The sequence below is a fragment of the Boleophthalmus pectinirostris genome, unplaced genomic scaffold (assembly GCF_026225935.1).
Source record: "Boleophthalmus pectinirostris isolate CB_2022bp ecotype Guang Dong unplaced genomic scaffold, ASM2622593v1 HiC_scaffold_4, whole genome shotgun sequence".
In the NCBI taxonomy this organism is placed as follows: domain Eukaryota; kingdom Metazoa; phylum Chordata; class Actinopteri; order Gobiiformes; family Gobiidae; genus Boleophthalmus; species Boleophthalmus pectinirostris.
This window is the reverse complement of record NW_026571353.1, coordinates 28,156,282-28,174,316: the sequence shown is the minus strand read 5'-3', so window position 1 is coordinate 28,174,316 and position 18,035 is coordinate 28,156,282. Positions and strand designations below refer to the sequence as shown.

The following is an 18,035-nucleotide window of genomic DNA, read 5'->3' as shown; positions in this document are numbered from 1 at the left end:
ATTACTCAAACGTGTGTGAATGAAACAAAACACTACTCCAACTCACAACACACATTTTTGATGAGGTTTCAACATTATAACATGCGTTAAAACTTACAAGAATCAATTTTGTGCAATATAGAACCTTTAATGTTTAAATACAGATACCTCTACACATTTAACATAACAACAAAAAGTATATTTAATTGATTTTTTTCTTGGTTGTTAGTCCTGGGGCACTGCAGTCTTGATTTAAAAAGCACATTAAAAAACAACAACGGCGCTTCACAGGTTCAGTATCACAAAAAAAGTCGACCAACAAAAACATATTGGTTTAGCTTTAATCTCCCTGTAGTCCTGCAATGTTTTCAAGCTTTTATATTTTGGTTTATGGTGCTATTAATGTTTTGTTTATCTTTCTTGATCTTTCTTTATCTTTGTTCTTTTCCCCTTCCCTTTCCTCTTTTTTTCAGCCCTGCACAGAAGTTTTGTTTCTGGATATCTTCCACAACTACAGCCAGACACTGACCCCGGTGCTGCTCGAGATGGTCCAGAATCTACAAGGTCATTTATTTATTTATTCTATTTTTAAAGTAGTGCATAATTTTAAGGAAGGTATTGTATATTTTAAATGAGTGTCAGGAAACTCTTCTGGTAGAGGGTTTACCGCCTGCTTCTTTCCATGGAGATGCAATAGTTTGTTCCACAGTGTGCCATTAATGTTATCTAGACAGGTGCTGCTCCATGGTACTCTTCTCCATGGAAATACTGTGAAGCAATAAATATCTCCATGAAAATGATGCACTTGAAAGTCTTTAGCATTTCCAAGGATGCACTGATACAATACTGGTACAGGACATTGAAAATCTTAATAGCTCAGATATTAGTCCCAAGGTATCGGTTCAGTCTATATCTCATTTTGGTCTATAAATTGGTGTAATAAGCAGTGTTGGGAGTAACGCATTACAAAAGTAATGATTTACCTGTAATGCTTTGCTTTTTGCTGTAATGCAGCAAAAAGGCATTACAGAAAAAAGGGTAATATTTTACTCTGTACAAATGTCAGTAATGTGCATTACAATGCATTTTTAACCTGGATTGAAGTGGTGGGTTTTTGTTTTTCACATCATCTTCGACTTAGGGTTCCCATGGTCGTGGAATTTTGTAAATTCCATCAAAGTTTTGGAAAAATCATGGAATTTTAGTATCTCTTTCAGGCAACTACGTTCTGTTAAGTTATAATTATGCTATTATGATTATTTCTGAATGTATGCTCCTTTTGTTTAAAAGAGATAAAAATAAATGTACTGACACTATTTTGAATGTTAAAAAAACAATAATACCAAACCATAAGTTGAGTGGAAATGGTTAACATTTCATATTTAGCCCTAAAAATATGATCAGTTCTACACATGTAGGTGCCATAAAGTCATGGATAATTCACTTTAGGTCATGAAAAAGTCACGGAAAAGTTTTGAAATTTTCTCAATGAAAAAGAGTGGGAACCCTGTCCAATGGATGCATGACGAGCTAACTGAACGTCATGAGCTACATTTAGATTGCAAAATCCATATTTCCAGTTATTTTGGTGAGAGTAACTTAAAAGTAATGCAGTAGTAGAGTAATGCCTTATATTTTAAATACAATCTTATTGTAATGTAACAAATTACTTTGAAATGACATAACAAATAATAAATATGGCATTAGAGTTTTGAAGTAACTTGCCCAACACTGGTAGTAAGACAGTTTACTTTACAATGTTCTGTAGTTACTATAAATAACACTAACAACCCACATTTGGATATTTTTTTACCATTAAAAAATAAATATTTAACTACTATTTTCAGTCTCTGCACTAGTATTGGTTGATATCGGCATCCTTAAGCACTACAAATGGTTTCTTTTGGATTTTTTAGTCTTAGTCTTTTACATTGATTTTGTTGAATAGCACTGAACACTGAAGTGTCATTGCAAAAGGCAGCTCTAATTAACGGCTGCATCACTAAATCCCTGTATAAAAGGATTTGTCACTTGGTTTAAATACAGATTAAATTAGATTAAATGTTTCAGAGGAGGTTTGAAAGAGAACACAGTGATCACGTTATTGTTTCTGGAAAAATATGTGTGACAAATTTGTTTCTTTTAGGTCCAACCAACGTGGAAGACTCTGTTCAGTTACTCATGAAGGATGCAGGTGAGTTGATTATAGCTTTCTTAAAGGGTCCGTTTGGTCTTTTTTTTTTTTTTCAAATAACTTTTTTGTTTTCCTCTAACAGATTGGTTGCTTATTTATCTTAACATATTCTGACTCCTTATCTCTAGTTTTATATATTTTTAATGCATTTTTCTTCAGCATTTTTAAACACTGGCCATTTTCTTTATACTCTTGGCTTTCTGAGCACTCTTAAACCAGGACTATAACAGGTCTTAATTAGGGCTTACATGGTCTACAATTATACTAAACCATAGATAATGTTGTTCTACAGATTAACCAAAATGAGGACAAAAATATATGGCTCTAATTAAACAAAAATACGCGTACCACTAACAGTACATGCTCCACAGTTTGAGAAACACTGTGTTCCATCATATTTCAATTTGTTGGTCCACAAACACAGCATGTATTTAGGCTCTTTTCTAAGGCCAAGGGAGCTACTTGTATTAAATATGGATTCCTGTGGGGCTCTCAGCGGTGGGTTGACAGTGCAGATAAAACTACAGACACTTATGGTGATAGAGCTGTGTGCTGATAATAGAAGCAGCTCCATGTAATTGTGTCCAAGGGAGAGGGCTGAAGAGCTAATGGCTGATTAAGAATAACAGGGTGACACATTTCTACTTAAATATACCATTATAACTGCGCCAACATGTTCTCTTTAAACGTGTCAGAAATATGTAGCATGTAGAAAAGAGGTAGAATATATATTAGAAATTATATTGTGTTAGTTTTGTTAGAGATGTGCAAAAAAGTATTTTCTATATAAAACCATGAAGAAAGGTTGCTAAAAAAGCTGATTAAAAATAAAACTAGCAGTGTTATCATATCATAATTGGGTTTAGAGTAGGAATGCACCGATCCAGCTTTTCCAGCTCCAATACCACTATCGATACTCAAGCTTTAAACAGATAACGATACCAGAGCAGGGACTCAGAATGGCATTTTTTCCCCTAAATTATTACAAATGTGTTCCAGTTGTGTTATGTAGCTGTTATTTATCCTTCAACTAACATCTGAACACTGAATTAAAGTGTTTGAAATAAAGTCCTTGACCAGTAAATACTCTTATTATATTAGATTAAAGGCCGAACCCAGATATCGGATGAATCGATATCAGTCTGATCCAGCAAAGTCCCTATTAGACACTCATTTGAGCAAGTATCAATACTAAAAAAACACTCACTCTCATTCACTGCACAGAAATGAACCTTTCCTAAATAGCTTTAGAATGATCTTGAGCTCTACAGTGAGATTTTTGGTTATTTTTTTGATTATATGACAAGATTTAAGCCATAAAACGTTGAATAATTCACTTCTATGACTAATTACAGATGCAAACGAAAGTGTGTAAAGTACTAAAGTGTTTCATTCTGCTGTTTATTTATTGCAACTCATGATTTTTATAACAATATTGTAGATTTAGAATGCTTTTTCAGGGTCAGTGTGTCATCAATTAGTTTCAGTATTACCGTTTGTCATTTATATTTTCTTCATCAATTTATTCCACTTAAAAGTTTGTTATCGTGACAGGCCTAATGTACAATGATGTTTATGCTCTTCAAATAAACAAATAAATAAAATAATTGAAAAAGTATCTCAAATTCAAAAGCCCACGCACAGTTGGAGCTTAATGACCAGAGTGATGAGATGTTGCGTGTTAGTACCAGCCTGTGCTCTATAGTAGCCACCTGCCTGGACCATTTTCAGAGCTCACAGATGCTCCAAATTGGCACTCTCCCGTGAAACAGCCGCTCTCTGAGATTAGTTGTACCCGACAGCTGTATAACAACACCTGCATATGACTTGCATTTTTCTGTGTAATAGCGCACTGACAAGGCTAGTACCTGATTAGTTCCCCTACTTCCTCACACACTTATTAACAACAAGAATATAAAGCAGGACAAGGAGCAACAAATATAGAATTTATGGAAGCAGATAGAGCCTCATTTCCACTTTCACGGTGAGCTTGGAGCTGCATTGGCATGAGACAAGTGTGATATTGTTGAGGAACATTATAACATAGATCAGGAAATATCGTAATATCGGTCCTTTAAAGTAAATGTTTGCACTGCTGTATTCATGTATTTGTTATGTGTATTTCTATATGCTTACAGTGTACAATGCAGTGGGCCTGGCTGCCTATGAGCTCTTTGATAATGTGGACTTTGACCAGTGGTTCAAGAACCAGCTGCTTGGGGAGCTGCAAGTCAGTCATCACAGGTATGTGACTGTATTACTGATTCAAAGGTTTTTTCTCAATGACACCCAAAGGTAATTTATGGGGAGGACACGTACAGGATACAGGTCAGTATAGTGGCACTGTTACCTGGCCAGCCAGAACCACACGCTTTGACAAAACGTTACAAAGACAAGTGGATCTGGAGCTGTATCCTGTCTCCCTGTTTTTAGATTAATTTCGGATTAACCAGAGATGCATGCTCTGTTTGCGGTAAAAAACCAACATGACTGCTTGCATGTAAAAAACAAAACAAAAAAACAAACAACATAAAGGACTTGGAAGCTGGTTTCATTTTGTGGAAACCGTCTCATCTTGCAGCATTAGGATTCATTCACTTGACAGTAGGCGGGTACTTTTTTTATTTAACCAGTCGCTGCTATTTGGTCGTGACGTATGTAATGTGCCAAATCCCTTAGAAAGAAGGGCAATAACATCTATCCCCTTGATAAAATTCACCAAACATTCTCTTTGTTCTGGCTTTAATTTAAATCCTCGATCTCGGGAATTGTTGCCAAAACAGAATGTATGGCTTCGTCTACATCAGTGCTTCTCAATTATTTTCTGTCATGCCCCCCCTAGGACGAATAAAACATCTCGCGCGCCCCCCCCCCGCGTGACTATAAACCAGGGGTCTCAGACTCGCGGCCCGGGGGCCAACTGCGGCCCGCGGAAGGATTTTTTGCGGCCCTCCACTTGATTCCAAAGAATAATGTCAGTGCGGCCCGCCGTAGATGTACGCACAATCCCATCCCCCGACCGCGGGCCGCACTGACAGATGAAGCTGGAATCGGTGCCCATGCAGATTCACAACAACAGATTAATAACGCAGTTTACATCCCAAAACTCAACTTACAGCAGTTGTGAAACAATGAGTCTAAGTGGATCTGTTAATACGAGTACACGTGCACATACGGCGTCACCGAAGAACCAACAAACCACACATGGTGGTACACGTGTGCGCACTTCACTTTACGCTCCCACAACCACAGTATCAGAGCGCAGAGGAGGCGCTGACAGAATCCCCCTGTTCATAAGTATGGGACCATTATTGGAGGGGCTAATAAGAAATAAAAAGACATTGACAGTCTGTCTACCTGCTCAACACTCGGTGCGTAACTTGCTGGCAACCCGATGACCAAGCTCCACATATGTGTCGCCGAAATCCACGCGCACTCAGCGGCAAACACAGCTGTCCCATCAATACGCAAGCACCACAAAACTGCAGTGATCTATTCCAGAGGCTTGGCGACATGTCAGCAAAAAGTACGAGGCAAAAACAAGCGTCTTCCATCCATGTTTGACATACGAGAAGCAGATACACTCCAGTGTGGTGCTTTCACACCGGCAAACGAACCAAAAACTGGTCCTGTTAACGAGCCTCTGTATCCCGGTAGAACAGTGATATCTCCAGTAACCAATACTGATGTTCCCTGTTAATACCGCGAGCCGTCCTCATCTTATCACCATGAACTCATAAAACAGCAACATAGAACTTTGTACAAACTCACCGCATCAGCCCAGAGTTCGGGAAACAGCAGCAGCCAACAGTGTTCACCGTAGCGCGCGGCTCCTCACGATAGCGCTGGGGTCTGGTCCTTGGTCTTCTGTCGTCCTACAAGCGCGTTGGTCAGATGGTCCGGAGGCTCCATCCTCCATGTGCTGGTTCCAGACGGTGGCGAGCAAGACCAGTGCGCAATGACTGGGTCTGAGCGGGTAAGTTCCGCCGTCTGCGCGCTGGTTCCGTGTTCCATGCGGGGAAAGTGAGAATGTTCTGTGGACTATACCTACAGGTCTGTGCTGCTCCTGTCCTCCGCGCTCAAGAACCGCGGCTGGTTCCGAGGTGGTGCAAAGCATCCGGACAGAAGCGTGAATCCAGTTTAGTTGGTGTCCGCATTTGGTTCTTCCCGGGAAAAGCGCTTTTCACTCCCCGCTCCACGTCATCTGAGCCCGGACAGAACCGGAGCTGCTCCTGCTGGTTCGGGACTCCGGTTTGGATCTAGTCCGACTGTATTTCTCACACTAGACTAACAGCAGGACATTTTTTAAAGGTGAATTAATTGGATGGGCGATTGTCTATTGCCATAAAATTATTTGGTTAATTAGCCTAAAATAACAAATGCATCATGATCACGGGGAACACCGGGACCTCTGTGTAGGTCTTGAACAGAAGTACACACCCCCATTTTTGACTCACTCTGGAGCCACACGTTCGCACGTTCTTGCTCTGATCTTCGTGTGTTACATTTTCTTTATTGGCCATTGTTGGTAAAATAATTCGAAAATGAATCGCGGCTGCGTCTGGACAACAATCTGTTACTGCGCTGGAGTCGTACAGCGCGTCATTACAGGCAAAGGAGACGCGTTTCTCCCATGATGCATCTCTAGAATAGTTCGTTTGGACCTGCTGTCTATGGTTTGGACCGGGTTCACGTTCACACCAGAGGAACCGCACCAAAGTTGGTCATTTGGGTGCGGATTCAAGTGAACCGAGACCACCTCTTTTTTGAGGTTGGTTTGATTTGGTTCGGGTCCGAGTCCGATTGAAGCTTTCACACCAACGCAAACGAACCGAGCTAACCACTTCTGGTTCGAATGGACCGTTTGGTGCGCACCAAATACTGTCGGTGTGAAAGCACCTAATACAGGTCAAGGCTCACTGATGAGCATCTTCAATCTATCCTGAGGATCTCATATGCTTCCTCCTGCAAGCCAAATATCTCTCAGCTGTACAAGATGAAGCGTAGCCAGGTTTCAACCAGCAAGGAGAAGGTAAAAGAAGAAGAGTAGACGTATTAGTTTAAACTTACGTTCTAAATACATTTTCATGTTCTGAACTGTTATTAAAGATTAAGAAAGTGTTGCATGTTGTTCTTTCTCTCTCTTTTTTCCCCGTGCAACCGCTATTTATCGAATACTCAATGCGGCCCAGCCTCACTCAGACTTTATCTAATGTGGCCCCCAGGTAATTTGAGTTTGAGACCCCTGCTATAAACAGTATCATTTGTCTATAAAATTGTTATAAGTACACCTGTGCGTAACACTGCCACCTTATATGACGCCAACAACGCTCGCTGGTTTACTGAAGTAGCAGTCACAAAGCGGGATGATTGTCGGCAATATTCGGCACGTTTTCGCTGAAAAATCTCAAGCGGCTTATCAGAGTGATTGGGGTGTAATGTATTTAAGTGACGCCTTAATTTATTGGGCTTCATGCTGTCGGCTGCCAACATTTTTAGACGCAGTAAGCACACCGGTCTTTCCTCGTCTCCCACCGTAGTCACAGTGAAGCCAAGCGCTACATATGCTTCGTCATATTTCCTCGTCTTAGCTTTCGGGAGATTTTCGTTTGTCTCTTTATCTCCGTCTCTCTCCGCCTGTCTTCTCATCCCTGTTAAATATGTTTTCATGGTGTCACTTGAGGTCTGCTACACTTCGTGTCTACACTTCATACTCAAACTCTGTGCTGTGTGCAAAGCGCGCATGCTCAGTGCAAACAAAAACTCCTACACCACCGAGCGAATGCTCCCTGCGCACACTCTGCCAATGAGAGCGCCACTGCCCCCTAATGTAGTGGAAGTGCAATTGCACTTTATTCTAAAGGCCCGTTCAGACCAAAGCGTCAAAGCGTCCACTTTCTATGTAAAGTCTATGTGGACGCGCGACTAGAGCGTCCTGCGTTTTTGCGGCGCGTTTTCGGCGTCAGCGCGGCGCGAATCTGGCGTCAGCGCGGCGCGTCTTCAGCGTTTTGGCGTCAGCGGCCAAGACGCGCGTCCAAGGCGTCAGCGTCAAGAAGTTGAAAATGCTGAACTTTTCGCGTCAGACGCGCCGCGTCAACCAATCAGGGACGAGTATCCAGAGACGCAGCGACGTTATTATCAGGAAGCAAGACCCGAGAACCAGAACGAGAACCACAAACATGAACGGAGAATAAATATATACACCACAATCACCGAGCCGATCGCGAGGAATACACCAGGACCGGACCAGGACTAGACCGAGACTAGACCGAGAGACTAGACCGAGACTAAACAAGGACTAGACCGGGACTAGACCGTGATTAGACCAGGGCTAGACCGGGACTAGACCGGGACCAGACCGGGACTAGACCGTGATTAGACCAGGACTAGACCGGGACTAGACCGTGATTAGACCAGGACCAGACCGGGTATTAGACCAGGACTAGACCGGGACTGATCCAGTGTCATTAGCGGAGTAGAAATATATATACGCCCAAGTCGTCGACCCGATCTCCTCCTTTGATGTTTTATGTCATAAAAACACTCTCTCAGTCTGGTCTGACATTGTTTCGGGAAAAGAGCGGGACCGGGCTCTTGTTTCCAGGGCAACGGACGCGCGTCAAGTATTTTTGTCCCGTTCGTCCACGGCGTCAAAGATGCGCGTCGGGGGCGTCTAAACTCAAATGCAAAGGCTCCAAATAGAGGCGTCAAGGCGTTTTTTGACGGTTTGGTGTGAACGGCCCTTAAGACAGTAAAAAAAAATCTAAATAAAAAAATAAAAAAGCATGCTCCCCCGAGGTCAAACGCGCCCCACTATTTGAGAAGCACTGGTCTACATCCATCTTGACCACTTTGTTTACTGTTGTGCTGTACCACAAAAGGGACCCAGACAGGCGCTTGAGTTTGAGGTCATGGCTTCACAGCTCTTCTCTGATTGGCTGGTGGGAGGTCTACAACTTCCAGGGTTCTTGCAAACCGTCCAGTGTATTCCGATTCCTGACCTAGTTGCTGGAGAGAAATAAAATTGAGCACTGGTTGGTGCCAGGCTGGCTACCAAACTACTGTATCTCAGGTAAAAGAAGTCATACATTTTGTTTTGAAAGATATGACAATTTTCGAGAGATGATTTTTTTCACACTCTATGATCCGATTCCAGACCCTTCTTGATTCTAACAGATTGTAGAAGAGACTGGCTGGTCAGGCAAGTGGCACTGTGGTAGTTAGTGTTAAAGTGTTAATGAAGAGATATCTTGCGAAATCGTCTTTTATGAGTTTTAACCGTGTTTTAACAGTGTTCCCTTTAAATAGTTTTGCATTGTTCTGTATTCAAGTCTTAGTGCTCAAGAAGGGCATCCAACATAAAAAACACACAATTAGGTGTCTGGTTGTAAGATAAACACAAAAAATCTGTAATTTTACATAGGTGAGCAGGTTCGAGTGAAAATAATCACAATTTCTGTAATATCTAGACCTGAAAGCGAAGCAGGATGTAGCGATAATAATAGACCCATTGCTCACTGTGGCTGGCTGGGCTTATTTCTCTGCCACTCAAAGCTGCTGTTTTGTCTGTCTCCGCTCTTAAGTAATGTTCAAACGCTTCAATGCTAAAATTAAGCAAAAGTATCATCTTGTGTGAAGTGAATCTGGTGCAGGCTAATCAGCTAGCATTAATGTCATTAGTGGTGTCTAGTGAATGGTGTACTTAACATTTTCACATCTTCTCCACGCAAGCCAAACTAATTGACTATTAACCTCAGTGCAGCTATTAATTATTGCCAACTGCACAGTCGGAAATGATTAAGGAGCCAAGCTGATGCCATGTTTAGGGAGGAATAATATATTAAAATGAATATTGCATCGAATGTGAAATCCATATGGTAAATGAAATGTATCATACACATAAGTTTTATTGTCTTAAAGATCCTATATTACGCAAAATTGACTCTCAGAACGGAAATCATCCACATGATTTTAGTAAAGGTGGATGGAGCTTTAAAACATAGGCTACGTTCAGACTGCAGGGCTTAATACTCAAGTCGGATTTTTTTGGGAAATCAGATTTTTTGGAGAGGTCGTTCACATTTCCAAATTAATGCGATTTGTATGTGATCTCCAGTGTGAACTTTAAATGCCCCAGAAGTGTCCCGCATGCGCATTGGAGGACACAACGACGTCACACGCAGCGAGCATGCTCAGTGTTTACGGAAGTCACCTAAACTCTGGGCTTGTCTCCCAAAATACGGTCCAGTTCTTCATAAAATGGACAGGTTACACTTCCACTCTTGAACCTCCTTGTATTTGGCTCGCAGGCTCTTTATTTTTTGTTGACACTGGAATCAGGACCGCCTGTAGCCGCACCCAACCATGCCAGGTTCAGACCCCTCCAATTTGGCCAGAATACAGCGATCCCCCCAAATATTAATAAACTCGCTAACCTCACTTTCCCTCCATTGACTAGACTCTGAGCCTAATGTGTAGGTGGGATGAATGCGACCTGGCTGTTCAGACTGATGTCACATGTCAAACGATTGGATATGTATCAGTTTTAGGAGCACATATCCAAATGGCCTGGGTTGCATTTGGAAAAATCGTATCTGTATCGTTCAGACTGTCATTAAAAGATCAGATACAGGTCGCATAGGTGGGAAAAAATCAGATTCGGGTCACTTCAGGCTGCAGTCTGAACGTAGTAATAGTGGAGTGCTTCCAGTATTACGACATGACATCACAAGGTTTTCTGTTTGTGAAAAGGATTTGTGTGTTAACCATGTGTGAATGAAACAGAACAAAATTCCAGGTAGGTTTGTGATCAGAAAATAGTGTAATATGGGCCTTGTAACGTCCGGTGGAGGGTCTGACACGTAAAATGTTCCACGATATGATATTTAACTTTTCTATCTTGATGGAGTATTTGGCTCCATCAGGTCTAGTTACAGATCAGGTCTGTGAAGACCCGTGTGTAATTGTTAGTAATAAAGACTTTTGTAAGAGAATGAATCAAGATAGACAGTTTAATTCCAGTATCTCCATGAAAAGAAGCAGGTGACTGAACCTCCCACACAAAAAATTACAAATTGGACTTTTAAGTCATAGGGAAGCAAATGTCCAAAAAACGAAAATTGGTTTTAAATATACATGGCACACCTTAATTCTCAAATCAAATTCTGATCTTTTTTCACATTATGCAGATTAAAAAAGATGAATTCATTTTGACATTGTTAATATTTTAGGGGTTTATATCTTTATTAAGTGTCAAAATTGTTCAAATGTTGAAAAGATATTGTCAGCTGCTCCTGATTTTTTAATAGTTTTCCTCACACACTTCAACCCCTCTCACGTTATTAACAGCTCACCAAACATCAGTCCACATCTCTGAAAAGTGCATCATGGGAACAGATATAAAGCCATTGATAAAAGTTGTCAAAAGGTGAAGTCCTGGAGGGTTAGAGTGATGCTGCAGAACAAAGAAGTGCCCTGCGAACAGAGACCAGAGGCTGTGCAAAACAAAGAGGGCAGCCCCCACAAGGTCTGCTGCAGGGTCGGCTCTGACGTCTGATGGCTGCAGGTGGCACTGTGTGTGTGTGTGTGTTTGTTTCTGTGTGTCTGTGTGTGTGTTTATGTTTGAGTTTCTGTATGTGAGTGTGTATATATCTATATCTATCCATATGTATCTATCTCTCTCTCTTTATATATATATACACTATATAGAGAGAGATAGAGATATAGGTGTGTGTGTGATACAGGCCACTCACAGCAGGTGCCAACACATCCCATCCATACCTGCTCGAGTCCTCATTTTACCTCTACTGCAAAGTGTACTGCTAAAAAGTGTGATTTTAATGCTTCATCTACAGTTTAAAGGTGCACTATATAACTTTTCTGGTAGAGTCCACCACCTGCTTATCTCCAAGGAGTGGTTATTGCAGTATTAAATTTGATCTATTTTGCATTTTCTCCAAAATACAAAAAAAAAAACCCAAAAAACAAAACTAAATTCCAAAGAAACCAAAAACAAAACAAAACACAAAAAACATGCATTCTCACTGTGAGTAGACTCGCCTCTCCACAGACCAGATCCATAACTTGGCCTGGTGGAGTCACCTGTTTGTCTCCATACAGATTAAAGTTTACCGTACTTTCTGGACTATAAGTCGCTCCAGCGTATAAGTCACACCAGCTAAAAAATGCACAATGAAGAAGAAAAAACTTTTTGGGGAAATGTATTTTATAAAATCAGAGACCAGGAACCGACATTTTATCTTGAAAGGCAAGTTATAGTAATAATAATAGAACAGAGAACAACAGGTTGAATAGGCGTTAATATGTTAACTTAAGATATGAACAGTTATTCAGATAATTATAGCATACATACAACAACATAAGTTTACCAAACTCACAATCTCACTCCAAATCACTAAATCCGTTGAATTCTTCATCCTCTGTGTCACTTCTGCGTGACCTCCGGAGATGGATCCATGATGTAAACGGAGCGCCGCTTCCTCTTCTGCGTAGCTGTCGTCAGACTCAGCATCAGTTCCAGTTAGATTTATTTCGGAATTTCTAAATCCTGACAGGATGGTTTCGATTGTCATTGAAGTTCAGGCTTTGTCGATTCATCCAGTGACTTCCAGAAAAGTTACATGGTGCACCCTCCCGGTTGCCGTGAAGCTGTGTTCTCCACCCCGCTTTTCGCCAGTCTCTCACAAGTTTCTCGCTCACTCCAAACTTTCTTTCTGCTGCTCGATTACCGCATTTGGCTGCATATTTCACTATTTGCAGCAAGACAGCGACTTTTTCCAGAGCGAAGTGACAGTGGTACAGGAGTAACAGTAGTACTCTAGATACTGAAATACAAGCCTAGAGCGCCCTCTCACGGCTGTCAGTGTGAACATTTTAATATATTAGTCGCACCGGAGTATAAGTCGCTGGACCACCCAAACCATGAAAAAAAGTGTGACTTAGAGTCCGAAAAATAGGGAATATTGCATCTCTTAAAGAAAAATTAATAAATACAATGCAGTATGAAAATTAAGTAATATATCCTATTTATATAGTTATAATCTTCTAACCATCTGTCATCATGAACTATCATCACAGGGCTATAGGCTTTCAGTTAGTTGCTTACTAGGTTGGTGTCTTTGCCGATCAAAATGTTTACTAGTTGGTTAATGAAGAATTTATATGGACCATAGTAGACATGAGAAAGCATGGAAAAGACTTACCTGAAGTTTTAGTGGAGAATCATGATTTTATTCTCCATTTTAACATTTAAAGACTCTGTTTACCAGCACTTCCCTTCAATAAGTAGTTGTTTTGCATGATGTTTTCCCATGAGCCTGTGGTCTTGTGGGTGACAGAGACAGTCATAGAGAAATGTAATGGTTTTGAGAGCTTTTGTCAGTGCCCCGCCTTGCCGCTTTTAAGATGATCAACAGGGCAGAAATGTACCTGCAGTCGTGTTTTGCAGTAATCCTGTCTCCTTCCCCAGTGCTAAAAATGCTCCGTTCCACTAGGGTCTTCATTATCCGGCTGTAATCCATGTGCTCCCCTTGTGCAGCTTGATTGACATGAGAATGCGAAGAAATGACATTCACTGAGGGCTCAAAATGAAACAAGGATTCAATATTTGAGTAGTTAATCTGACGGGGTGCGATGGACGAGGGATGAAGGGCAGCAAGTGGCAATTTCTCATGTATTTTTCTGACAAGCATTTAATTCAAACTGCACATTTTAAACATGTCCAGGAGCATTAACATTTGAGAAAAGACCCAAATATGAACTGAACAAGATCATCATATATTTCAGAATGTTTTGTAGAGGTTTGAAGTACTACATGGGTTAGCAAGTTATATTGGTACTTTTTATGATGCTGATGTTATCAACAGTCTATTGGGGTGTGCTGCCAACTGTGGGCACTGCTCTGTCTGAGACTTTGTTAGACGTTAAGAGCTGATTTAGTTTGAACTATGACGGGTGAGCTTCTGCTGAGTATAAGTACAGTTTTTGCTAATCTGTCCATTGTGTCGCCATGGTAACTCCTAAACATTCCACCATTAGAGATACACGTTGAACACCCCTAGAGTGATGTCGCTGCAAAGTATCAATACTATAACAGGGTACTTTGTTTGCAGAGAAATTCATTACTTGAATCACAGCAGTGCTTTCTGTAAACATCGTGTCCCATTCAAATGCCAATTTCCATTCATGTAACAAGCAGCATACAGGAATGTTCTTTCTGTAGCTACTCGTGCATTGATATTATTTCCACTGTGTGTTATTGAAATCGCACGTATGGATTTATATAATTGGAAGCAGTGCACAGAACAATAGCTTGATGAGCCACCTGTTGTATAACAGTTGGAGCCATACAGTCTGCATGCTCATGTAAGTGCTCTTTTCTGAAAGGGCCCATTTCAGTCTAATCTACTGACTCCATGTGGTATACTTTCATAATTGTTCTGTATTTTTTATGGTACATTCTTCTCATCATAGGCACTGCAGGATTAATATTGTGAATTTTTTGTACAGAAAATAATAAAAACGCACATTTTCTTCACTTTCAAGGATTAGAATGATTTCCTATCTTCATGACAACTAAGCAGAACTAAAAATTGCAAAGAGGCTAACCTGCTTCAATGTACCATTCATCCAGCTGTTTTCTTCCGCTTTATCCGAGGTCAGGTCGCGAGGGCAGTAGTTTAAGCAGGGACCCCCAGACTTCCCTCTCCTCACACACTTCCCCCAGCTCTTCCGGAGAGATCCCAAGGCATTCCCAGGCCAGCCAAGGGGACATAGATGCTCTAGGAGGCATCTGGAACAGATGCCCAAGCCACCTCAGCCCGCTCCTCATAATGTGGAGGAGCAGCGGCTCTATTACGAGTTCCTCCCATGTGACTTAGCCCCTCACTCTATCTTTAAGGGAGCACCCAGCCACCCTGCGGAGGAAACTCATTTTGACTGCTTGTATCCGTGGTCTTGTTCTTTCTGTCATTACCCAAAGTTCATGACCATAGGTGAAGGTTGGCCCGATACAGCGATCGCATCACTGCCTACGCCGCACCGACCCATATTGGTCGATCTCTATTTGTATCTGGTATAGCAGGAAAGTGCACTCTGTACCTCCTCCCTTCATATTCAGCGTACAGTGCATGTGTGTGGGGTCAGGCCACCCTGTTCTCAGCTAAACAACATCTTTCAAATGTCACGTTTTTACCTTGTTGTTACAGTCTAAAAAAACTTGTCTAAAAAGGGCTTGTTCATTCTTAACCATTGCAGTAGTCCAATGTTGTTCCACCCGTTAAATCTTGTGCTACAAAAAATGTAAGTTCAGATGCAAAGAAAACATGCATGCAATAAAAAAAAAATCTTTATTATCTATTGCACCATGAGTTGATGTTGTAGGGAAGTCTCATGGTACGATATTTATTGCGATATTTCAAAGAGGCTATTATAATTGTAGATGAGACTCTTTTTTGGTTTTAAAATACCTTGACAACATTTTGGTGTGAATTATTTCATCATAATACCAAGAATTCAAGTAAAAAACATATCTCTTCATGTTGTCTGCACTGAAATATATCATGGGATATGTAGTTCCCTGTAGTTTATAAGCTGTTGCTACTATAAAACCATGCATTTAAGTAAAGGAACTTGTGATTCGATATATTGCGAAAGCCCACGATATTATTGTGAGACTTTTGACGATACGATATCACGATTATTGTTACATCCCTATGATGTAGTAATTATAGTGACAAGCAAATAATTAATAATTATTGTGACTCTACAAATACCCTACATTAACAGTGAAGTAGCAGCTTAGACTTTGCCTGCTTCTCACTTTGTAGCTCCCATCCTCTCCTCCTCCCCCCCTCCGCCCCTTCCCCCCATGTGCTTGATCTGTTTGCCTGTGTCAGCGTGGGCCGTACACATGTCATACCTGTGAAGTGTTGTATGATGTGCAGAGAGGACACGCTCACAGCCCCTTGGATCTGTCGCTCTCTGTCTCTAATGGCTCCAGGAGCTGCAGTCACTGACAGCAACCACTCCTCACTTCTGACACTGCGCCCTGTGGTATCCAGGCATTACCCGCTGTCTATGAGCAAGAGAGGTTAGGTCATATACTGAATTATAGGCAGTGGTGGAAGGTAATAAAAGTAAAAGTAATAGAGCACTGTACTTAAAGGTGCATTGCGTGACTTTTCTGGTGAAGGATCTGTCAAACATTTTTCTTCATGGGGATTTTATTGCTTTGTCTGGAATGTTTCACAGTATGGTATTAAACGTTTCTATCTTCATGGAGACCAAACCAGACCAAGTTACAGGTCAGATTGGTGGAGAGGCAACCTCGCTCACAGTCAGAATGGTTGTTTTTCTAGGTATTTTGAGCTATAAAACTACAAAATGTCCATCCATCCAATTTCCTCCGCTTATCCGGGGCCGGGTTGTGGGGGCAGCAGTCTAAGCAAGGATTCCCAGACTTCCTTCATCCTGGACACTTCCTCCAGCTCTTCCAGGGGGACCCCTAGGCAATCCCAGGCAAGCCGAGAGACATAGTCCCTCCAGCGTGTCCTGGGTATAAAATGTAATTAAGGCAATTTATTGTCATACTGTGGAACACTAAGCAGAGCAATGACATTTCCTTAGAGACAAGCAGGTGACGGACCCGCCAACAGAAAAGTTACACAATAGACCTTTCAGTATAAATCCTGGGTATCTGTACTTTACTTAGTAGATTTTAAGGTAGACACATTTTACTTTTAGTTCACTGCAGGTATCTGTACTTTCTACTCCACTACATTTTTGAACAGGACTGAAAATTATATGTCATTTTAATTGTTGTCTGAGACCTGCTGAAAAGGCTGAGGGTTTGTTTTTTAACACATTTGTAGTTTGAGCAAAGAAAAATATACACATAAAAACAACCTAAACAGATCCTATTGTACAAAATTCAACACAAATCAAAATCACTACCATATTTTCTGGACTATAAGTCACACCGGACTATAAGTTGCACTTTTTGGGGGAAATGTATTTTATAAAATCAGAGACCAGCAACCGACATAGTTAAAAGTATAAGTTATCATAATTATAACAGAATAGAGAACAACAGGCTGAATAGGCGCTAATATGTTAACGTAACATATTAACAGTTTTTCAGATAATTATAGCATAAACAACAGAACATATGTTTACCAAACTCACGATCTCACTCCAAATCACTAAATCCACTGAATTCTTCATCCTCAGTGTCACTTCTGAGCAACTCCGGAGATAAACCATAGAGCCATGATGTAAACGGAGCGCAGCTTCCTCTTCTACGTAGCTGTCATCAGACTCGATTCTAGCATCAATTCCAGTTAGAATTGTTCCGGTGTTTCTGAATCCTGACCGGATGGTTTCGGTTGTCACTGAAGTCTGTGCTTTGTCGATTCATCCAGTGACTTCCAGGAAAGTTGCGTGGTGCACGCGCCCAGTTGCTGTGAAGCTGTGTTCTCCATCCCCGCTTTCCGTCAGTTCCACACAAGTTCTTGCTCTCGCCAAACTTTTTTCTGCTTTCTCAATTACTGTTTTCAGCTGCGTATTTCACTACTTACAGCAGGACAGCAGCTTTTTCTACAGGAGACATGCGCAGTAGAGTGTGAAATGACAATGCTACAGGAGTAATAGATACTAACACACAAGTCTAGAGCGCCCTCTCGCGACTATCAGTGCTGTCAGTGTGAAAATTTTAATATATAAGTCGCACCGGAGTATAAGTCGCAGGCCCACCCAAGCCATGAAAAAAGTGTGACTTATAGTCCGAAAAATATGGTAAATATTTTATTAAACCTCAAAAAATACATGCAAAATGGCTCTAGTT

At 41.1% G+C, this 18,035-nt stretch overlaps 1 protein-coding gene across 2 annotated transcripts in view; it reads left to right on the top strand.

Moving 5' to 3' along the window:
* The window catches only part of ipo11 (importin 11), a 280,362-nt gene that overhangs the window by 67,491 nt on the left and 194,836 nt on the right, over positions 1-18,035 (top strand). For both annotated transcript variants that reach the window (XM_055161532.1, XM_020932323.2), the window contains exons 13-15: positions 453-543; positions 2,126-2,173; positions 4,312-4,417. In XM_055161532.1, coding sequence (XP_055017507.1) covers positions 453-543; positions 2,126-2,173; positions 4,312-4,417 — 245 coding nt within the window. The remainder of the gene's footprint in view (positions 1-452; positions 544-2,125; positions 2,174-4,311; positions 4,418-18,035) is intronic.